The 18,532-nt window shown below is 37.3% G+C and overlaps 2 protein-coding genes across 3 annotated transcripts in view; one reads left to right on the forward strand and one right to left on the reverse strand.

Moving 5' to 3' along the window:
- RXFP1 (relaxin family peptide receptor 1) overlaps positions 1-11,278 on the forward strand; it is a 128,440-nt gene extending 117,162 nt beyond the window's left edge. The window contains 6 exon segments of the mRNA XM_047799240.1: positions 361-432; positions 1,727-1,798; positions 4,285-4,514; positions 7,218-7,628; positions 8,491-8,709; positions 10,506-11,278. Of these exon segments, the coding sequence (XP_047655196.1) occupies positions 361-432; positions 1,727-1,798; positions 4,285-4,514; positions 7,218-7,628; positions 8,491-8,709; positions 10,506-10,807 (1,306 nt within the window). The 3' untranslated portion in view covers positions 10,808-11,278.
- Positions 11,279-15,989: 4,711 nt separating this feature from the next.
- On the reverse strand, positions 15,990-18,455 carry C10H4orf46 (chromosome 10 C4orf46 homolog). 2 transcript variants are annotated; one of them, XM_047799679.1, is made up of 2 exons: positions 18,072-18,455; positions 15,990-16,832 (listed from the first exon to the last, which is right to left on the reverse strand). In XM_047799679.1, the coding sequence occupies exons 1-2, from the start codon at positions 18,234-18,236 to the stop codon at positions 16,677-16,679; spliced, it is 321 nt and encodes a 106-aa protein (XP_047655635.1). In that variant the 5' UTR covers positions 18,237-18,455; the 3' UTR covers positions 15,990-16,676. The 2 variants fall into 2 exon arrangements, with proteins under 2 accessions (XP_047655635.1, XP_047655634.1); XM_047799678.1 differs by having other exon boundaries at positions 18,051-18,448.
- Between the last annotated feature and the right edge of the window lie 77 nt (positions 18,456-18,532).

Below are 18,532 nucleotides of genomic sequence, written 5' to 3' on the forward strand. Positions count from 1 at the left end.
TGAGATTATTTTTCTTTCATTTAAGCCACACCAGATTATATGCAAAATCTGAAGTGAGCACAGCATGTTTTGGGGTACCTACCTCCTCCAGTTGGAGTTGTTTCTCCACCACTCCACTTTCATGCTCATGTTATCTAACCTCTCTCCATTATTAGCACAGCCACAGAGCACTTACTGAGAACTATGCGCTGTTCTAAGTGTTTTATTTCCATCAACCCATTTGAATGTCCAATGAGCCCTCTGGGGCAACGGCTATAATCAACAAAAAATGTTTAAAAGTAACCCTCAGTCAATAGTTGCATTTTCTTTTTACTCAAGTAGTTTCTAGAAATGACTTTTGCTTCCTTTTTTAAAATACAGGAATCTTTCCTATAACCCAATCCAGAAAATTCAAGCAAACCAATTTGATTATCTTGTCAAACTCAAGTCTCTGTAAGTATATACCTATGGGGATATTTTTATGATGTGATTTTTGTTTGTATACTAATAGCCAATAAATTCTATAAAATAAGATTGATAGAATCTCTAAAATCAAAAGCTTTATTTCCAGGATGTTAGTTAAACTCCACAGAAACAGGGTGCTTGCTAGGCTATAAACAGATAGCTATTAGTTTAATCTTTCATATTTATAAGCTAAAAATTAAATAATAGTTAATAATTTTGTATTTTTCTATAGCCACCAGGATCTTATACCAGATTGTTTGCTTTGATCCTCTGAGTAAATCTATGCATATTTATTCCTTCATTAACACCAGGTACTAAGAATTTATTATAGCTGTGGTTATCCAAACATTGAATTTTCTAGATTATATAAATCATTACTTGTAATACACACACACACACACACACACACACACACACAAATTAGTTAAGGTCCAAGAATTGCCTTGAGAAGGTAATCTTTAGTTAACTATTCCCTCACTAAAATGTCATTTTATTAGGAAAAAAAGTATTATTTAAAATTTTTAGAAAATTTTCAAGAACATAAAACACCCCTGCTATCATAATATTGTCTAAAGATAATGCTTATTTATTTAACAAATATTTCTTGAATAGATATCATGCACAAAGCTTTGTGCCACAATCTATGAGGAGCCAAAAAATTTAAATTGGGAGATATATGTGTATAAATAGCAGAATCAAAAAAGAAATTGGTGAGGGAAAAAAGGATTATTATGGAATTATATGAAGTCATGTGAAAGAATTTTGAAAATGATAGAGCACTATAGAGTTTAAAGAAGCTTTCATTTGATGAAAAAAATTTAATAAAAAAATTTTTTTAAAGGAGTTAGAGGAGTTCCCTGGTGACTTAGTGGGTTAGGGATCTAGCATTGTCACTGCTGGGGCTCCTGTCATTGCTATGATGCCCACTCAATCCCTAGCCCACTAACTTATCCATGCCCTGGGTGCAACCAAAAGAAAGGAAGAAAGAAGGAAAGAAGGAAAGAAGGAAAGAAGGAAAGAAGGAAAGAAGGAAAGAAGGAAAGAAAGAAAGAAAGAAAGAAAGAAAGAAAGAAAGAAGAAAGAAAGAAAGAAAGAAAGAAGAAAGAAAGGAAGGAAGGAAGGAAGGAAGGAAGATAAGAAATGTTAGAGAAATGCCTAAGTATGAATGTTTAGTTCAGAATAAGTGTTAACTAATAACATTTTACTAAACTTTCCTGCACAGAAACTCATTTTATTATATCCTGCATAACATGTTTTTTGATAATTAATTTGATATTTTTAGCAGTCTAGAAGGACTTGAAATTTCAAATATCCAGCAAAGGATGTTCAGACCTCTCACGAATCTCTCTCACATGTAAGCAGGCTTTTTTCTTGTTCTTCACCTTCATTCAATCTTTTATGTTTCCATATGTGTTGTGCTAATACCAACTGTACCCAATGCATCCAATCTATTAACATTTCTTACTATCTAATTTGCTGAAATGATAATTAACTCTTAGAGCGTCGATATTGTGTGAGGTGATTTTAGTTTTCCATGATTTGGTAGAATCAAAGGAGGTTTTTGGGGGGATTCCTTGGTGGCTCAGCAGGTTAAGGATCCAGCCTTGTCATTGCTGTGGTTCCAGTCACTGCTATGGCATGGGTTCGATCCCTGGCCTAGGAACTTCTGCATGCCATGGGCGCAGCTGAAAAAAAAAAGAAAGAAAAAAAAGGTTTGTGTGAATGTCAGAGAACATGAGTGTGGAAGGAAGGTTGTAAGCTCTCTTCAGCTCTGATGCCATTCACATATTTTGCCTGATGAGTAAGTAATTTGTACTCACTCATCTGTGACCAGATGAAGAGGTAGGAATTTACATAAACAACATAACATAATTGTAAATAATTGATATAAATGGAGAAAGGAAGAGAGAAATCCTCCTCAGGGAAAATTGCCCGGATGTCAGCACATGATGGAGCAAGGATGTATGGATAAATGGAGAACTGTCTTATCACACCATCAATTACATGCTTCAGAAACATTTTCTTTAATTGATTGCAATATATAGCAGGTATTAGAATGATCCCCGTTAATTAATTCCCAATCATGGCAGCAACCACCACTCTAAAACCTTGCTTGTATTTTAAATCTAACAGAGGATGCTCTGGTTTGGGGTTGTTGTTTTTTTCTGTAGCTCCTTAGAGAACATGCTTGTAAAATTTTCTTGTTTGCACACAACATAAAACACTGAATAAATTAAGCAAAGCAGAGTTTATTGGAAGAAAATGGTGTAACTCCTAAAACCCAAGAAACAACTCAAGGAGCAGACTTGAATTGAGCAGAAACTGTAGCAGATCCTGGTATCCAGGCAACAAGAGTTACACAACAGAACAATATACTATAATTGTTAAGATTTGATCTTGAATTATTACAAACTGTTTATACTACAAAGATCATTGCTATTTTTTTGCCAGAATACATGGATTTAGGGGCAATAAGATCTAATTTTAATCCCCATTCTACAGGTACTGGAAAATTTTCTTGGCAGATAATTTGCCTCTTTTGAAGGTTTATCTCCTCAAATGATAATACTGATAAAAACCTCATGGAGTTGTTTTGAGAAGTTATTCCTGATCCTTGGAAGATCCTCGAAAAATGGTGTTAGTGTCAGTGGCAACACCATAGTAATTACTGATTCTCTGGGAAGATCTCTCTACTGATGAAAGAATTCACTCAACAAATATTTATTGAACGTCTTATTATGTACCAAAATCTAATGTGAAAGATAAGCGTGTTAGCAAGTAGTTCCAGATCACATAACTTTAATAGAAAACCATAGAATCACAGAGGACAAAGCTGTTACCTCTCTTCCCTTCTCTTCTCTTCTTTTTGTGTGAAAAAGCAAAATCAGTTGCAGCTGATAGCATGGAGCTATGTAACAGTGCATTTACATACACTAAACATTAAACACACAATAAGTTTCCTTGGATGGATTGTCTTAATCACACGCTAACCGTTGATTTATATTCTAAGATATGTCTTAACACTTGTATGTTCACTATGCCTATCTGCTGCTCTTCCCTACACATTCTTTTTTTTTTTTTTGAACTATGGTAATGTACATTGCTGTGCCAATTTCTGTTGTATAGCAAAGTGACCCAGTCATACATATATACATTCCTTTTTTTACATTATCTTCCATCATTGTCCATCGCAAAAGACTGGCTATAGTTCCCTGTGATGTACAGTAGGACCTCGTTGCTAATCCATTCTAAATGTAATAGTTTGCATCTATTAACCCCAAACTCTCCCTCCCTCCCCTCTTCCCCCTCCCCGCTCCCCCATGGCAACCACAAGTCTGTTATCTATGTCTGAGTCTGTTTCTGTTTTGTAGATAGGTTCATTCCCTTTAACATTCTTTTTTTTTTTTTTTTCGCCTTTTTGTTTTTTTAGGGCCACACCTGTGGCATATGGAGGTTCCCAGGCTATGGGTCTAATCAGAGCTGTAGCCACTGGCCTACACCACAGCCACAGCAAGGCCAGATCTGAGTCACATCTGTGACCTACACCATAGCTCACAGCAAGGCCGGATCCTTAACCCACTGAGTGAGGCCAGGGATCAAACCTGCAACCTTATTGTTCCTAGTCGGATTCGTTTCTGCCATGCCACAACGGGAACTCCTCTTTGACGTTCTTTAACCATAAAATCAAGTTAATGAGAATTAAAGTTTAAAGCTTTAGGATTCTTAATGTTTTGCATTCCTCTGAGTCTCATATTAAGACATTTTCTTTCTGCTGAGAAAATGCAGAGTAGACACTGACTTAAATTTAAAATCTTATTTTCCCTTCTCTTTGTGCATCAGATATTTTAAGAAATTCCAATACTGTGGCTATGCACCACATGTTCGCAGCTGTAAACCAAACACTGATGGAATCTCATCTTTAGAGAATCTCTTGGCAAGCATTATTCAGAGAGTATTCGTTTGGGTTGTATCTGCGGTTACATGCTTTGGAAACATCTTTGTCATCTGTATGCGACCTTATATCAGGTCGGAGAACAAGCTGCATGCCATGTCAATCATTTCTCTCTGCTGTGAGTATTTCCTGGCTGAACAGAAATTGCAGTTTATATATAAAAGAATTGCTATTAGAAAATAAGGGGGAGTTCCTGCTGTGGCATAAGCCACAAACTTAAATACTTTTTAAGTTGGGGGTTTGCTTTTGCTTACTTTTACTTTCTAATAAAAAAAGTATTACTCACAAGATAAAAATAATTAAGGCAATCATGGGGCAGGTACAGTTCTCAAATATCTGGTCTCACAGGTTGGAATCAGAAGTGTCCTGGTCACAGGCCTGCCCCTTGAAACTCTGGGGCCCCAGAAACTATCTCTGTAAACTGGTGATAGATTTAAATATTCCTTTACTCTTAAAAAAAATGTTTGTCCATACTCCCTCAAACAAGCATCGATGTACATGATGTTCTATGTATTGCTTTTAGTTTCTTTGTTATTGTTTTCTTTTTTTGTCTTTCTAGGGCCACACCTGTACCTCATGGAAGTTCCTGGGCTAGGGGTGGAATTGGAGCTGCAGCTGCTGGCCTAATCCATGTAGCAGCAACACCAAATCCAAGCTGCATCTTCAACCTATGTGGCAGCTTGCAGCAACACCAGATCCTTAACCCACAGAGTGAAGCCAGGGATACTAGGCCCACTGAGCCATAATGGGAACTCCATGATATTCTACTTTTTAATGTGTGCTGTGCCATGCCTTACTCCCACCTTCATTCAAAGTCTAATGTCTGTTTTTCCATTGCCAGCTACCTAAGAAGCAACTCAGAAATTGTTTACTATGTATTCTTTGCTACAAATTTTTGTTTCCCTGGTAAAGGCTAGAATACAACCTCAGGGTTTAAAGATCAGGGCCAGCCTTATGACTTATATTGTGATGTGATTTTTAGAATCTTTGTGTAGAATGCTTATGCAGTCAAAAGAAAAAAAAAAAGAAAATCTCACTGACTTTCTGATAGGTCATATTTGCTCAAGAAGCAGTTACACAAAGAAGTGTATCACATTAACAGCTGATTTGGAGATTCTCATACTAAGTGATATTAGAAAGAAAAAGACAAATACTATATGATATCACTTATATGTGGAATCTAACATATAGCACAGATGATCCTATCTACAGAACAGAAATGGATCAGGGATATGGAGCGCAGACTTGTGGTTGTCAGGGGGCAGGGAGGAGGGAGTGGAATGGACAGGGAGTTTGGGGTCGGTGGATGAAAATTTTTACATTTGGAACATATGAGCAATGGGATCCTATTTTACAGCCCAGGGAACTATGTGTGATTGGATCACCTTGCTGTACAACAGAAATTGAAGAAATATTGTAAATCAGCTATATTTTAATATAAAAAAAATGGTGATCCGGGACTTAAGAATACCTGAAGTGAAGGCTTGGTCCTACAATCATGATGCTACCTGTGTGAATGTGAGCAATTCACTCACACTTTCTGGATCTCAGTGCCTTCATCTCTAAAATGAGAAAATTAATTTCAGACTAGCTAACGGCAAAGGATGATACCTAAAATCTAGAGAAACATATGATATGGAAATGCTCTGAAATCTCTAAGGGCTGTACAGTAATAAGGCTACCTTGGATATATTAACCTTCATTATGTTCCAGGTACTAAAACCAAAACAAAACTAAACCAGCTGATTTGGGGGAGGGAAGAATTTAAAAAGAGACAGAGGGAGTTCCTGCTGTGATACAGTGGGTTAAGAATTCCACTGCAATGAATAGGGTCATTGTGGGGACATGGGTTCTGTCACTGGCCCAGTACACTGGTTAAGGATCCGGTGTTGCTACAGCTGTGATACAGGTTGCAGCGGAGGCTCAGGTTCAGTCTCTGGCCTGGGAACTTCCATATGCCATAGATGCAGCCATAAAAGACAAAAAATTTAAGGAAATAAAGAGACATACAGAGAAAGATGTTAAAATGGGAAGAGAAAATCAGAACAGTTGTGCATAGGCCATCTCTGGGTAAATCTTTTAAGCCCACCCTACCCCCCATACTTTACTGACTGCAAAGCACTTTATAATTATGCATATTTTCTAAATTATAGACCTCAAAATTCATAGTCATTACTCTGTCATAGCAACTTCTGGATGACTTTCTCTGGGATTTGGAATTATGCTCTTAGCTTGTTAAGTTCGGAGAATTTCATTGGAAGAAATGAAACAAATTATAACATCCTCTTCTTGTCCCTAATTGAATTCTTGACATAATTGCATTTTCCTCATTTATTCAGCACTTCTAGGTGATGGGACTAGAAGGGAAAATTAAACAGACAAGATCTTTGTTCTTACAGACTTGTGTTAGATGAAAACAGAGAAATTATTACATAATTGGTTGCAAAAGGTGCTCTAAGAGTAGTTATCAAAGAGAGAGGATGAAGTGGTCCTTACCCATAAATGAATTCTTAGAATAAAAATTACCTACCCCCACCCCAGGATAGAAGAAACTTGGCTATTGGGGACTAGTATTAAAAATGCTGGCGCTGAAAAAAGAATTTTTTTTAATATCACTGCTGGAATTCCCTGATGGCTCAGCAGGTTAAGAATCTGGCATTGTCAGGGCTGTGGCTCAGGTCATTGCTGTGGCACAGGTTCAGTTCCAGGTCCAGGAACTTGCGCATGCCATGGGTGTGGCCAAAAAAATACCACTGCTTATTGATAACTCCATCTTACCTATTTATTTCTCTAAATTTGTGAAATGTACTGATCCCTGTAGGTGCTGATTGCCTAATGGGAATCTATTTATTTGTGATCGGAGCCTTTGACCTGAAGTTTCGGGGCGAATACAATAAACATGCACAGCTGTGGATGGAGAGCATTCATTGTCAGCTTCTGGGATGCTTGGCCATCCTGTCCACAGAAGTATCAGTCTTACTTCTGACATTTCTGACATTGGAAAAATATATCTGCATTGTATATCCTTTTAGATGTTTAAGACCTGACAAATGCAGAACCATTACAGTTTTGATTCTCATTTGGATTATTGGTTTCATAGTGGCTTTCATTCCACTGTGCAACAAGGAATTGTTCAAAAACTACTATGGCACCAATGGAGTATGTTTTCCTCTTCACTCAGAAGACACAGAAAGTATTGGAGCCCAGATTTATTCAGTGGCAATTTTTCTTGGTAAGAAATTCTGTATTATAAGCCTTTTCATCAAATATAGAAATAAAACACAATTGGAATTATTGTGATTTATTAGAATCACAATAAATGAGAATTTATTGGAATTTATGGAGTTGGAATAATCTCACTATGGCTTTTAATGTTTACAACTTTTTACTTCATACTAATTCCAATATAATGCACTTTAATAAAATGCAAGACACTGAAGAGTTGCATTTCATGCATTCACTTTAATAATACTAAACAGGAGTTCCCGCTGTTGCACAACAGGATTGGCGGGGTACTGGCACACTGGGATGCAGATTGGATCCCCAGCCAGGCACAGTGGGTTAAGGATTGGTGTTGCCACAGCTGTAGCATAGGTCACAACGGCGGCTCAGATATGATCCCTGCAAAAAAAGAAATAATAATAAGCAAAACATATTTTAATTCTCTGCCTTTAAAATATGAACAAATGCAAGGGAGCCACACAAGTCTTTGTCTGGAGAGTACCAAGCCAACCAAGCACTCAACAAGTGTTTTCTCTCATGAAAAATAACCTCAAAGTATAATCTAATCAAACTACTGAAAACAAATACAAAAAAGATTTAATAAGCCCAGAAATTCATTGAATCACTATAATTAATTTTAATATGCTATCCTAAAATTAAACATTTCATCATTCTTTATGACTTTGACAATATTTAAATTTTTTTTTACATTCATGATTTTTGTACTTCCCTAATTCCTAGGAAGAACAGAAAACATACTGCAGTCTTTGTATTTTCACCTTTTATATTATAATAAGAGCTAAAAGCATATATGTTTGTTAGTTTGAAAGAATATTCATATTCATTAATAATAATCTTTGTGTCCTTACTAGGTATTAATTTGGCAGCATTTATCATCATAGTTTTTTCCTATGGGAGCATGTTTTACAGTGTTCACCAAAGCACCATAACAGCAACTGAAGTTCGGAATCAAGTTAGAAAAGAGATGATCCTTGCCAAGCGTTTTTTCTTTATTGTATTTACTGATGCGTTATGCTGGATACCTATCTTTGTACTAAAATTTCTTTCATTGCTTCAGGTAGAAATACCAGGTACACATTTTTTTTCTTTCTGTAAAGAAATAATAAATCTATTTGCTACAGAGCTCCTTTAAGAAAGAATATTAAGTTCCCTAACACTAACTCATTTCAAGAACTATAAATCAGGCTTATATGTACTTAAAACTTTGTTCATCAATAAAATGTTTACTAGGAAGAAACTGTTCAGTTCTTTTTTTCCTAAGCCATTCCATTTTATTTTTAGATTAATACTTTTAGATTTAGATTGATATCTATACATTAATTTTTGTCTTAAATGAAATAGATTTTTAAATTTTTTTAATGTATTGTAATTGGTTTCAGGTATACAACATAGTGGTAGTTGTATACAATTAGTAGTTTCAGGCATACAATATAGTGGTTCAACATTTTTAAAGATTACACAACATACAAAGTTAATACAAAATATGGACTATGTTACCTGTGCTATACATTATATTTCTCTGATTTATTTATAACTTGTAGTTTGTACTTCTTAATCCCTTTCACCTACTTACCCTTCCCCACCTCTCTCCTCACTAACCACTAGTTTGCTTTCTGATCCATGAGTCTGTTTCTGTTCTGTTATATTTATTTGTGTTTGTTTTATTTTTTAGATTTTGCGTATAACTGAAAACAGACAATATTTGTCTTTCTCTGTCTGACATTTCATTAACCATTATATCTTCCATGTCCATCCATACTGTAACAAATGGCAAGACTTCATTCTTTTATATGGCTGAGTAATATTCCATTGGGTTTACATAACACTTTTTCTTTCTTTTTTATTGAATGAATTTTATTATAGAGTTGTAAAAAATGTGTGAAATCCTGTTAACTATATGTATAATGCAATTCATAGTCACATTTTTAACATTTATAAACACACAATTTTAATTTTGCTTTTTCCTATGGTTGCTGGTGATAGTGCCTTTCTTTTTATAAGTAAAAAAAAAAAAAGAGGGAAGATAGCATAAATTAAATTGTAATCAAAACCTGAGTATTTGGTAGTTGCAGATATACCACAGTAATTTTAAGATAAGTTTAGCTGGAGTTCCCATCATGGCTCAGCAGATAGCGAACCTGACTAGCATCCACGAGGACATGGGTTCAATCCCTGTTCTTGCTCAGTGGGTTAAGGATCTGGCATTGCCATGAGCTGAGTGTAGGTCACAGACGTGACTTGGATCCCACATTGCTGTGGCTCTGGCGTAGGCCTGCGGCTACAGTTCCAGTTGGAACCCTTGCCTGGGAACTTCCATATGCCGCAGGTGCAGCTCTAAAAGATAAAAAAAAAAAAGTTTAGCCAAGGATATTTTTACTGAAATAAAATATCTAGTCAAAAGCCTAAAATGCATACCTGTTTTTAAAGCCAAACAGCAGGAAACAAATCTACTAAATATGTATACATATTTTGAGAAATACTACATGTACTATCTAGTAATTAAAACACTTGAAAAGGTATGCTCCAAATACTAAACAATATTGTTTTTCCTAAAATGGAATCATATCAGAGTAATATGTCATCACTTGTTAGAAAACATACCTACCTCATAGAATACCTTTGTTGATTTAGTCAAGAAAAGCTACCTAGCGAAAAACCTATTGGTTTTCGTTTGTTTGTTTTGTAGCATCAGCACTTCTCTCAAACATTGGCATCCTGGAGACACATATAGGGTTGGTATTTAATCATGTGACATCAAGGGAAAAAGTTCAGATTCAAAAAATGGCTGGGGATAAACAAGAAAAAAGGGTTTCTATGCCTTGTAAACATCCATAAACACTTAAGGTGTTTCACTTTTCTCTTGCAGGTACCATAACCTCTTGGGTAGTGATTTTTATACTGCCTATCAACAGTGCTTTGAACCCAATTCTCTATACTCTGACCACAAGACCATTCAAAGAAATGATCCATCAGTTTTGGTATAACTACAGACAAAGACGATCCATTGACAGCAAAGGAAGTCAGAAAGCCTATGCACCATCATTCATCTGGGTAGAAATGTGGCCCCTGCAGGAGAAGACTACTGACTTAATGAAGCCGGCTCTTTTCAAAGACCCCTGTGAATTATCACTAATTTCTCAATCAACGAGACTCAATTCCTATTCCTGACTGACTCTAAAACCCATTTCTACACAAAGAATATTGTGAGATGCTTCGTGGTGGATTTATTTGTATACAATAAATGCCACAAATAATTTATAACAATGGCTAAAATTAATTAGCTGACAAGGACATGAGGTTATTTGATGCCCATATAAACAGAAATAAATTATATTGATAATTTATGTATACTAGTACACATTTTGGATAGGAAATTAAGAAAAATCTGCTTAAAAGAGGTTCATTTATTCTTCTACCATGCATTTATTGAGTACCTTCTATGTGCATGGCGCTGCAGTAAATTCCTTGGAGTAGATAGTATAGAATTTTCTCAGTTTGCAATGTTAAATTGTATTTAACTTTGTAGAATATGCAAAGTCTATCTGCAGCTCATAGTTTAAGGTAGAGCTCAATCTGTCTTGCTTAACAGCAACCATGAGAATGACGGACAATTTTAAACAAAGGTTTGAGGTTTTGGAATAATCAGTATAAGAGCTTCAAAGAAAATGTCTGTTTGTAATGTATAGGTATTTTGTTTTTAGAATTCAGCTTACTTCTCTTTAAGTCTCCATACACTTGAGAGCCAAAACACATATATATTGCTATGAAAAAAAGACATTCTAATATTAACTCAAAACAGCACCTCTCTGTCCCCTTCTGCCCACTTATCTTTTTGTTTGAAATGAACACGGTTATTTGGAATTATAAAAAGAGAATTAAAAAATTGTGAAGGAGTGAGTCAGAAAAGCTAGAATGAAGACACACACTTAGATCAGTGGAATAGAACTGAGAGTCCAGAAATAAAATCCTCATATTTACAACCAACTGATTTTTTTTTAAAAAGATGCCAATACAATCAAATGGGTGAAAGAACAGTCTTTTCAATAAATGATACTGGGAAACTGGATATTCACATGCAAAATAATGAATTTGGACCCCTACCTTACACCATATACCAAAATTAACTCAAAATGAACCAATAATCTAAGTTTGAGACACAAATATGTTGGAAGAAAATATGTGGGAATTCTTCAAAACCTTGAATTTGGCAATGGATTCTAGATATGATAACAAGAGCAAGAGAAACAAAAGGAAAAAAATGGATGAATTGGACTTAAAATTAAAAACATTTGTGTATTGAAAAACAGTATCAAAAAAGTGAAAAGACAACCTTCAGAATGGAAGAAAATATTTGCAGTTCATGTATCAGAGAAGGGATAATATCCAGGATATATCAAGAACTCTTAGAACTCAATAAAATGGATAAGCAACCCAATTTTTTTTAAATGGACAAAGGACTTGATAGACATTTCTCCAAAGAAGATATACAAATGTCCAGTAAGTCTGCTCAGTGTCACTAATCACTAGAAAAATGCAAATTAAAACCACAAATTACACCTACTAGGGAAGCTGAAATTTAAAAATAATAATAAAAACACAGAAAATAAAAAGTATGGGCAAAGATGTGGAGATTGATTGCTGGTGGGAATGTAAAATGATGCAGTCATTGTAAAAAACTGTTTGGTGGTTCCTCAAAACCTCACCATAGAATCCCCATACGATACAACAATTTCACTCTCAGGTATAAACCCCAAAGAAGAAGGACTCAGATACTTGTATGCAAAAACTTGTCATAGCATTATTCACAGGGGCCAAAAGATGAAAACAACCCAAGTGCCCATCAATCATTGAACAGATAAACCAAGTGTGCCGTTTTACCACACACGATGGAATATTATTCAGCTACGAAAAAAGGAATGAAGTTATGACACACAAGAACATGATGACTAAGCCAGGCACAAAAGTTCACATAACCGTATGATTTAATTTACATGAAATACCTAGAATAAGCAAAATCGTAGAAACAGAAAGTAGATTAGAGGTTACTGGGGTCGGAGGGTTGGGAAGGTGGTGCCTAAGAAATACTGAGTATCTTCTTGGGTAAAAACAAATTCTCCAATTGATTGTAGTGGTAGATGAACAATTCTACAATTATACTAAAAGCCGCTGAATTGTACACTTCAGATGGGTGCATTTACGGCACGTGAATCATATCTCAATAAAGCAGTTAAGGAAAAAGTAAGAGCTAGAATGCACTGATTTAGGAACTGAACTTTAGGGGAAAAGATCTGCATGTTTTACCCCATAGCACATGTTTACTCTATGGCAAAAGTCAAAGTCATCAAGGGATGGATTTGCCTTCTGTTCATGTGGTCAGCCAGTTTGTCGGATCCTAACTTTTCAGCTAGTTGTTCCAATGCTCTCTGAGCTATTGACATTTCTTGCTTTCATAATTTGAAAACTTTATACAGGAATGTTTTCAGGTAGTTTTAAATACACCAAAAATGTTTGAAACATGAAAACACTGGAATCAAATATAGCAAATTTGTTGAATATACAATTGTATAAATTTCCTTTGAAAGTAAACTATTTGAAATTTAATTCTGTTACAAATATGGCTTCCCTGGGTCCTTCTGTTGTTACGTGGAATGACAGCAATAATTTTTCTATAAGAAGAATATGGTAGACTTTCAACAAAAGCATACATATATATATATATATATATATATATATATATATATATATATACACACACACACTTAAATATATAATAATTTATTATAAGGAATTGACTCATGTAATTATGGACACTGCCAAGCCCAGAATCTGTAGGGCCGATGTCCCAGTTCAAGTTCATATGCAGAAGCTACTGTAGAACCAGGAAAACCAATGTCCTGGTTTAAAGGTCATCAGGCAGAAAGACCCACCACTTCCAAGGCCTGTAACTGATTGAATGAGGCTCACCCATATTATGGAGAGGAATTGGTTTTACTCAGTCTACCAATATAATTGTTAATCTCATCCAGGAGCACCCAGAATATTTGACCAAAATATGTGGGTATCCTGTAGTCCAGTCAACACATAAACCATCACATATGGAGAGCGTAAATAAAATTACAACCTTGAACATTAATAAGTGTAACCAAGAGCTAGGTAGCTGGGTATGGCATAGACAACCATACTAATTCTAGTGTCAGAGACCCTCATGCAAATTATTTCATCTCAGCCTGTTTTCTATTCTATAGAGAGGAATAATATCACTTTCTTCAAAGGTTACATGAAATCACATTTACAAAGTTCCCAGCATAGTATCTGAAGCATATTCAGAACTTTTGAAAATCAATACACTATTTTAATGTTAAAAGTCCATTTTATTGACTTCAGCCTCTTGATGCTTTCAAAAGTTTCCATCAGTCAGTTGCTCCCATTGTGGCTCAGCGGGTTAAGAAACTGATGGTCTCTGTGAGTATGCAGGTTCAATCCCTGGCCTCGCTTAGCTCTGGCTGTGATGTAGGCCAGCAGCTGCAGCTCCAGTTTGACCCTTAGCCCAGGAACTTCCATGTGGTGCAGCTGCAGCTGTAAAAAGAAATGTTGCGCTGTCCTCTGAGGTTTGTGTAGAGCTGGTAATGAGTTACTAAGTTTAAAAAATTTGTCTTAAGTATTCAAGAAAATCTTTATGCTTTGAGTTCTTCCCCATGAAGCAGAGCGAAAAGAAATATAAAAAGGGATGACATGTTTTCTAAAGCTCTCTATAAGATGAACTCCGTGACCACACATGGCAATAGAAACTATTAACAGAGTTGAGCTGTGGGGCCTGTGGACTCCAGACACTAGCTGCTATGAGTTTTGGTTGAGGAAGTAACTAACAGTCTCCACTGTCTAAAACCAGGGGTTAACCCTAGCTGAGGGCAAGTCTGTAAAATTATAAATCAACTAATATGTTTTTTCTAATTTAAAAAATACACACAGGGTTGGGGGGTAGGAGGGACACAACAAAAGCCAAGTACCACAGATCACACTTATGACACAGCTAAAATGGGAAGAATTTATTCAATCTGCCTGGTGGGACTACATGAGCACTATGGAACTTTTAAAATAATGAAACCAAAGAAATGGAAAACACATTGCTTTGAACAAGAGTTTATTTTTGTTCATTTTAAAAATTGCAATTTTTACAACATATAAGAAAAATTTTTTTCTAGTATCAAAATAAACATTTCTTTGGTATAGGAACACCATGGGTGTTCTCTTTAAGAGCTATGACCTAATATGCTGAACAAAACTATCCTCTGTCCATCTATTTGTACCCTTTCACAGCCATTATGGGGCTTAGAATATAGTTCTATACATACCTCCATACCTACAAAGAATTAAGATTCCATATCAGAGTGTCCTGAAGTTATACAGTGGAGAAGTAGCTCGCTTAATCATTGACACATATGACACAAACCCACCAAAGAAAGAGACCGCACAACCTAAGATACAGGACAGGTAAAACAGAACAATGTTATTAAGGTCAAACAATGTGAAAACAATTACATCATATAAATTTGATGCATTTGGGAGTTCCATTTTGGCACAGCAAAAACGAATCCAACTTAGTAACCTTGAGGTTGCAGTTTGATCTCTGGCCTCGCTCAGTGGGTTAAGGATCCAGTGTTGCTGTGAGCTGTGCTGTAGCTTGCAGATGCTGCTCCGATCTGGCGTTGGTGTGGCTGTGGAATAGGCTGACAGCTGAACCTCCGATTTGAACCCTAGCCTGGGAACCTCCCTATGCCTTGGGTGTGGCCCTAAAAAAGCAAAATAAAATAAAAATAAAAATAAATTTGATGCATTTAAAAAAGTAAATTGTTTAGTTTTAATTAACTATTACATTTAGAATTTAGGATTATGGAGTTCCTGTCGTGGTGCAGTGGTTAACGAATCCGACTAAGAACCATGAGGTTGCAGGTTCGATCCCTGCCCTTCCTCAGTGGGTTAAGGATCCAGCGTTGCCGTGAGCTGTGGTGTAGGTCGCAGACGTGGCTCGGATCCTGCGTTGCTGTAGCTCTGGCGTAGGCCGGTGGCTACAGCTCCGATTCGACCCCTAGCCTGGGAACCTCCATATGCCACGGGAGCGGCCCAAGAAATGGCAAAAAGACAAAAAAAAAAAAAAGAATTTAGGATTATTACTTGTAAAGCTCCAAAAGTAATAATACACAGCCATAATTCTGATAAGGCACTTTTAAAAGAGCAACCAAACATATAACAACATCGTATACAAGAAATTTCTGTAAAATCAGTTAACCTTAGAAATAAATAGGGGAAAAAATGTGCATTCTTTCAAGTCAAGTTTCATTTTCTTTTTTGAAAATCCATCAGAGAAGGGCAAAAAAATTTGTATTTTAAAAAGATGTTACTAGTTAAAGTTCAAATCCCTGTTAAAAAAGAGAGCAATAATGTTAATGTTTTTCTCCAAGTTAATGAGGTTCTGACTCAAATATTTCTTCAAGAAAAAATTATAATCTTCATGCTAAAAACAGGGAGAAAAAGCTGCTTTTAATTGTATTGTCAACTCTTACTCAGTGAACATTTAGTGATTATTGTATAACAATGTTCTAGGTGCTGGAAATACAGAATTAAATAAGACACAATAACTGGTTCTACGGAACCTAGCCAAATAGAGCTGAGTCAAACAGTGATAAACCTTAAAGTCATCTCCTTTGTTCCAAAAAAATGAGGCTCAACTTCAAACTCTGCCATGCTTGGTATCTTCTTGCAAATCAAACAAATGGTCTATCTAGTTTGTGACTGGTAACACTGTGGCATTATATTATCTACTGATTGAATTAACTTTCATAAAAGATTGTGTGAAAGCTTAGCAGACAGAAAGTATTTAAAGATAAATACTAGTCAGCATCAAAAATAACATTCTATTTTCACAAAATGAAGAAAACCAAGCAAAATTTCATTTTCATTTCACAGAACTGCTGGATTATCCTATCCATATGGTACATGTGCAAATATCGTGAGAACACATGGACTATTACATGGCAAGTCAGTTGTCAGCCTTCAAGGAATCATAGCCTTCTTTCAAGAGGTCCCGCCATGTTTTAAGGAAACGTGCATTTTCTGTACATTTGAAGGCAAGCTCTTCCACTTGAGCTGATACTGCAGATGTGGCTTCAAGAAGTTTGGTTAAGGAAAATGCTGCCTGAAATTAAAAAAAAAAAAAAAAAGGTCAAACAATATAAGTTTTTTTTTAAATTTTCACCTCATTTTACAAACCAGTCTGAAAATAACAGAACCTCAAATCCGATGCCTCAAATTTAAAGTTATCTTCTTTAAAAGTTAAAAAAAAAAATTTTAGAACTAAAATACTGGCTCTTTCAGGGAACCAAAGAAATTCGTTAATATGAAGTAAGCTTTGAGGAAGTAAGATGTGCTAGAAAGATATCCATTATGCATGAGAAATGACCAGTCAGTACTTTTTTAGTTACAAATCACTAGTCTGATTTAGCTCAACAGGAGACTTGGATCCCTTGACACAAAGTATCAGAAGGAGTTGAAGGACTCCATAAACAACGCTTAATACATGGGTAACAAGGGCATGGCTCCACTATTTTTACCCATGAAGACAATGAAAATGCATAGTCCAAAGAAAAGATGCTCTCAGCTTACAAATAACATCAACAAAATCAAAACAGGTGCAGTAGACAATCATCTCTTGGTGGAAAACTCCTTGATCAAATGCTTTCTTCGCCCACTACATGAAATAGCACTGTTCCTGGATAACACATCAACACTCCATCCTACAGGGTCACTTGGAAGGAGCGGTGGGCGGAGGCGGGGGAGTGAGAGACAGAGACAGAGAGACAGAGAGTGTGTGTGTGCTCATGCGCGCCAGTAGCTGGGCGCCTGGAAATTGGAGATTCAACAGAAACCATCCAGACTAGGCATGCCAAGTGCTCAGAGGGAGAGGTCTTTGAACCGTTAGTGAAAGGAATCTGCACCATGGGGTGGTGACTAACCCGTCCTAATTGGCTCTAGCACACAGGACGGTGGGACAGATAATATCTGTCAGCTGGCTCTGGGCAGGTGGCCAACTAGGACAGCAGTCCTTAAGTCCCTGGGTAAGAAATCACAGCCTGACCCTCAGCACCCAAGGACAGCAAAGGCGAAGGTGGGGGCGAATGAGATCTGCGTGGTTTCGGGTTACAGCGCATGTTGGAAACCAGATGGCCAGGCACAAAGAAAACCGGGCGGGGCGGGGCGGGTGGAGGGACACCCAATTCCCAACGCCTCAACTGGTACACCACATGGGAGAAGGGGCCTTGGGCGGCGTCGGACCCCCACCCTTCCTCACCAGCCCCCCTAGCTGGGCGCGGACCCAGTCCTTCCGGCCCCTCCCGGCCCCGCAGGCCACACCCACGTCTCCGATCTGCAGCTCCACCTCCTCCAGGGGGTCCACTGTCCGGCCGCTGCTCCTGCTCGGAACCGGCCATCCCAAACTCCCCGGGACGCCTGGGGAAGATGCTGAAGATGAGTTTGAAGAAGAGGGAGAGGAGGGAGGCGGCGGGGGAGGCGAAGAAACCAGCAGCTCCTCAGGGTCCTCCATGGAGCCGGGCTGGGCGGCGGGACCGGACTTTGACAGCCGAACCGACACCACCTGTCTTTCAACCGCTCGCGCCCAAAGTCCAGCGACCCCGCCTCCTCTAGGCTCTCGGCGCTGGACCGCGAAGCCCAGTCATTTTCTCCTGACAGCCAATCAGAAACCAGTTAATTCGCCTTGGGCGGCTCTTCACTCCTGCGCAAACCTCCAGTCGGGCAACCTGGACTGTTGAGCCGAAGACTACAACTCCTAGAGTTCCGCGCACCGCCCCGCCTCCGCTTCTTGGCGCCAAGCGCGTTGCA

The sequence above is a fragment of the Phacochoerus africanus genome, chromosome 10 (genome assembly GCF_016906955.1).
Source record: "Phacochoerus africanus isolate WHEZ1 chromosome 10, ROS_Pafr_v1, whole genome shotgun sequence".
Lineage (NCBI taxonomy): Eukaryota > Metazoa > Chordata > Mammalia > Artiodactyla > Suidae > Phacochoerus > Phacochoerus africanus.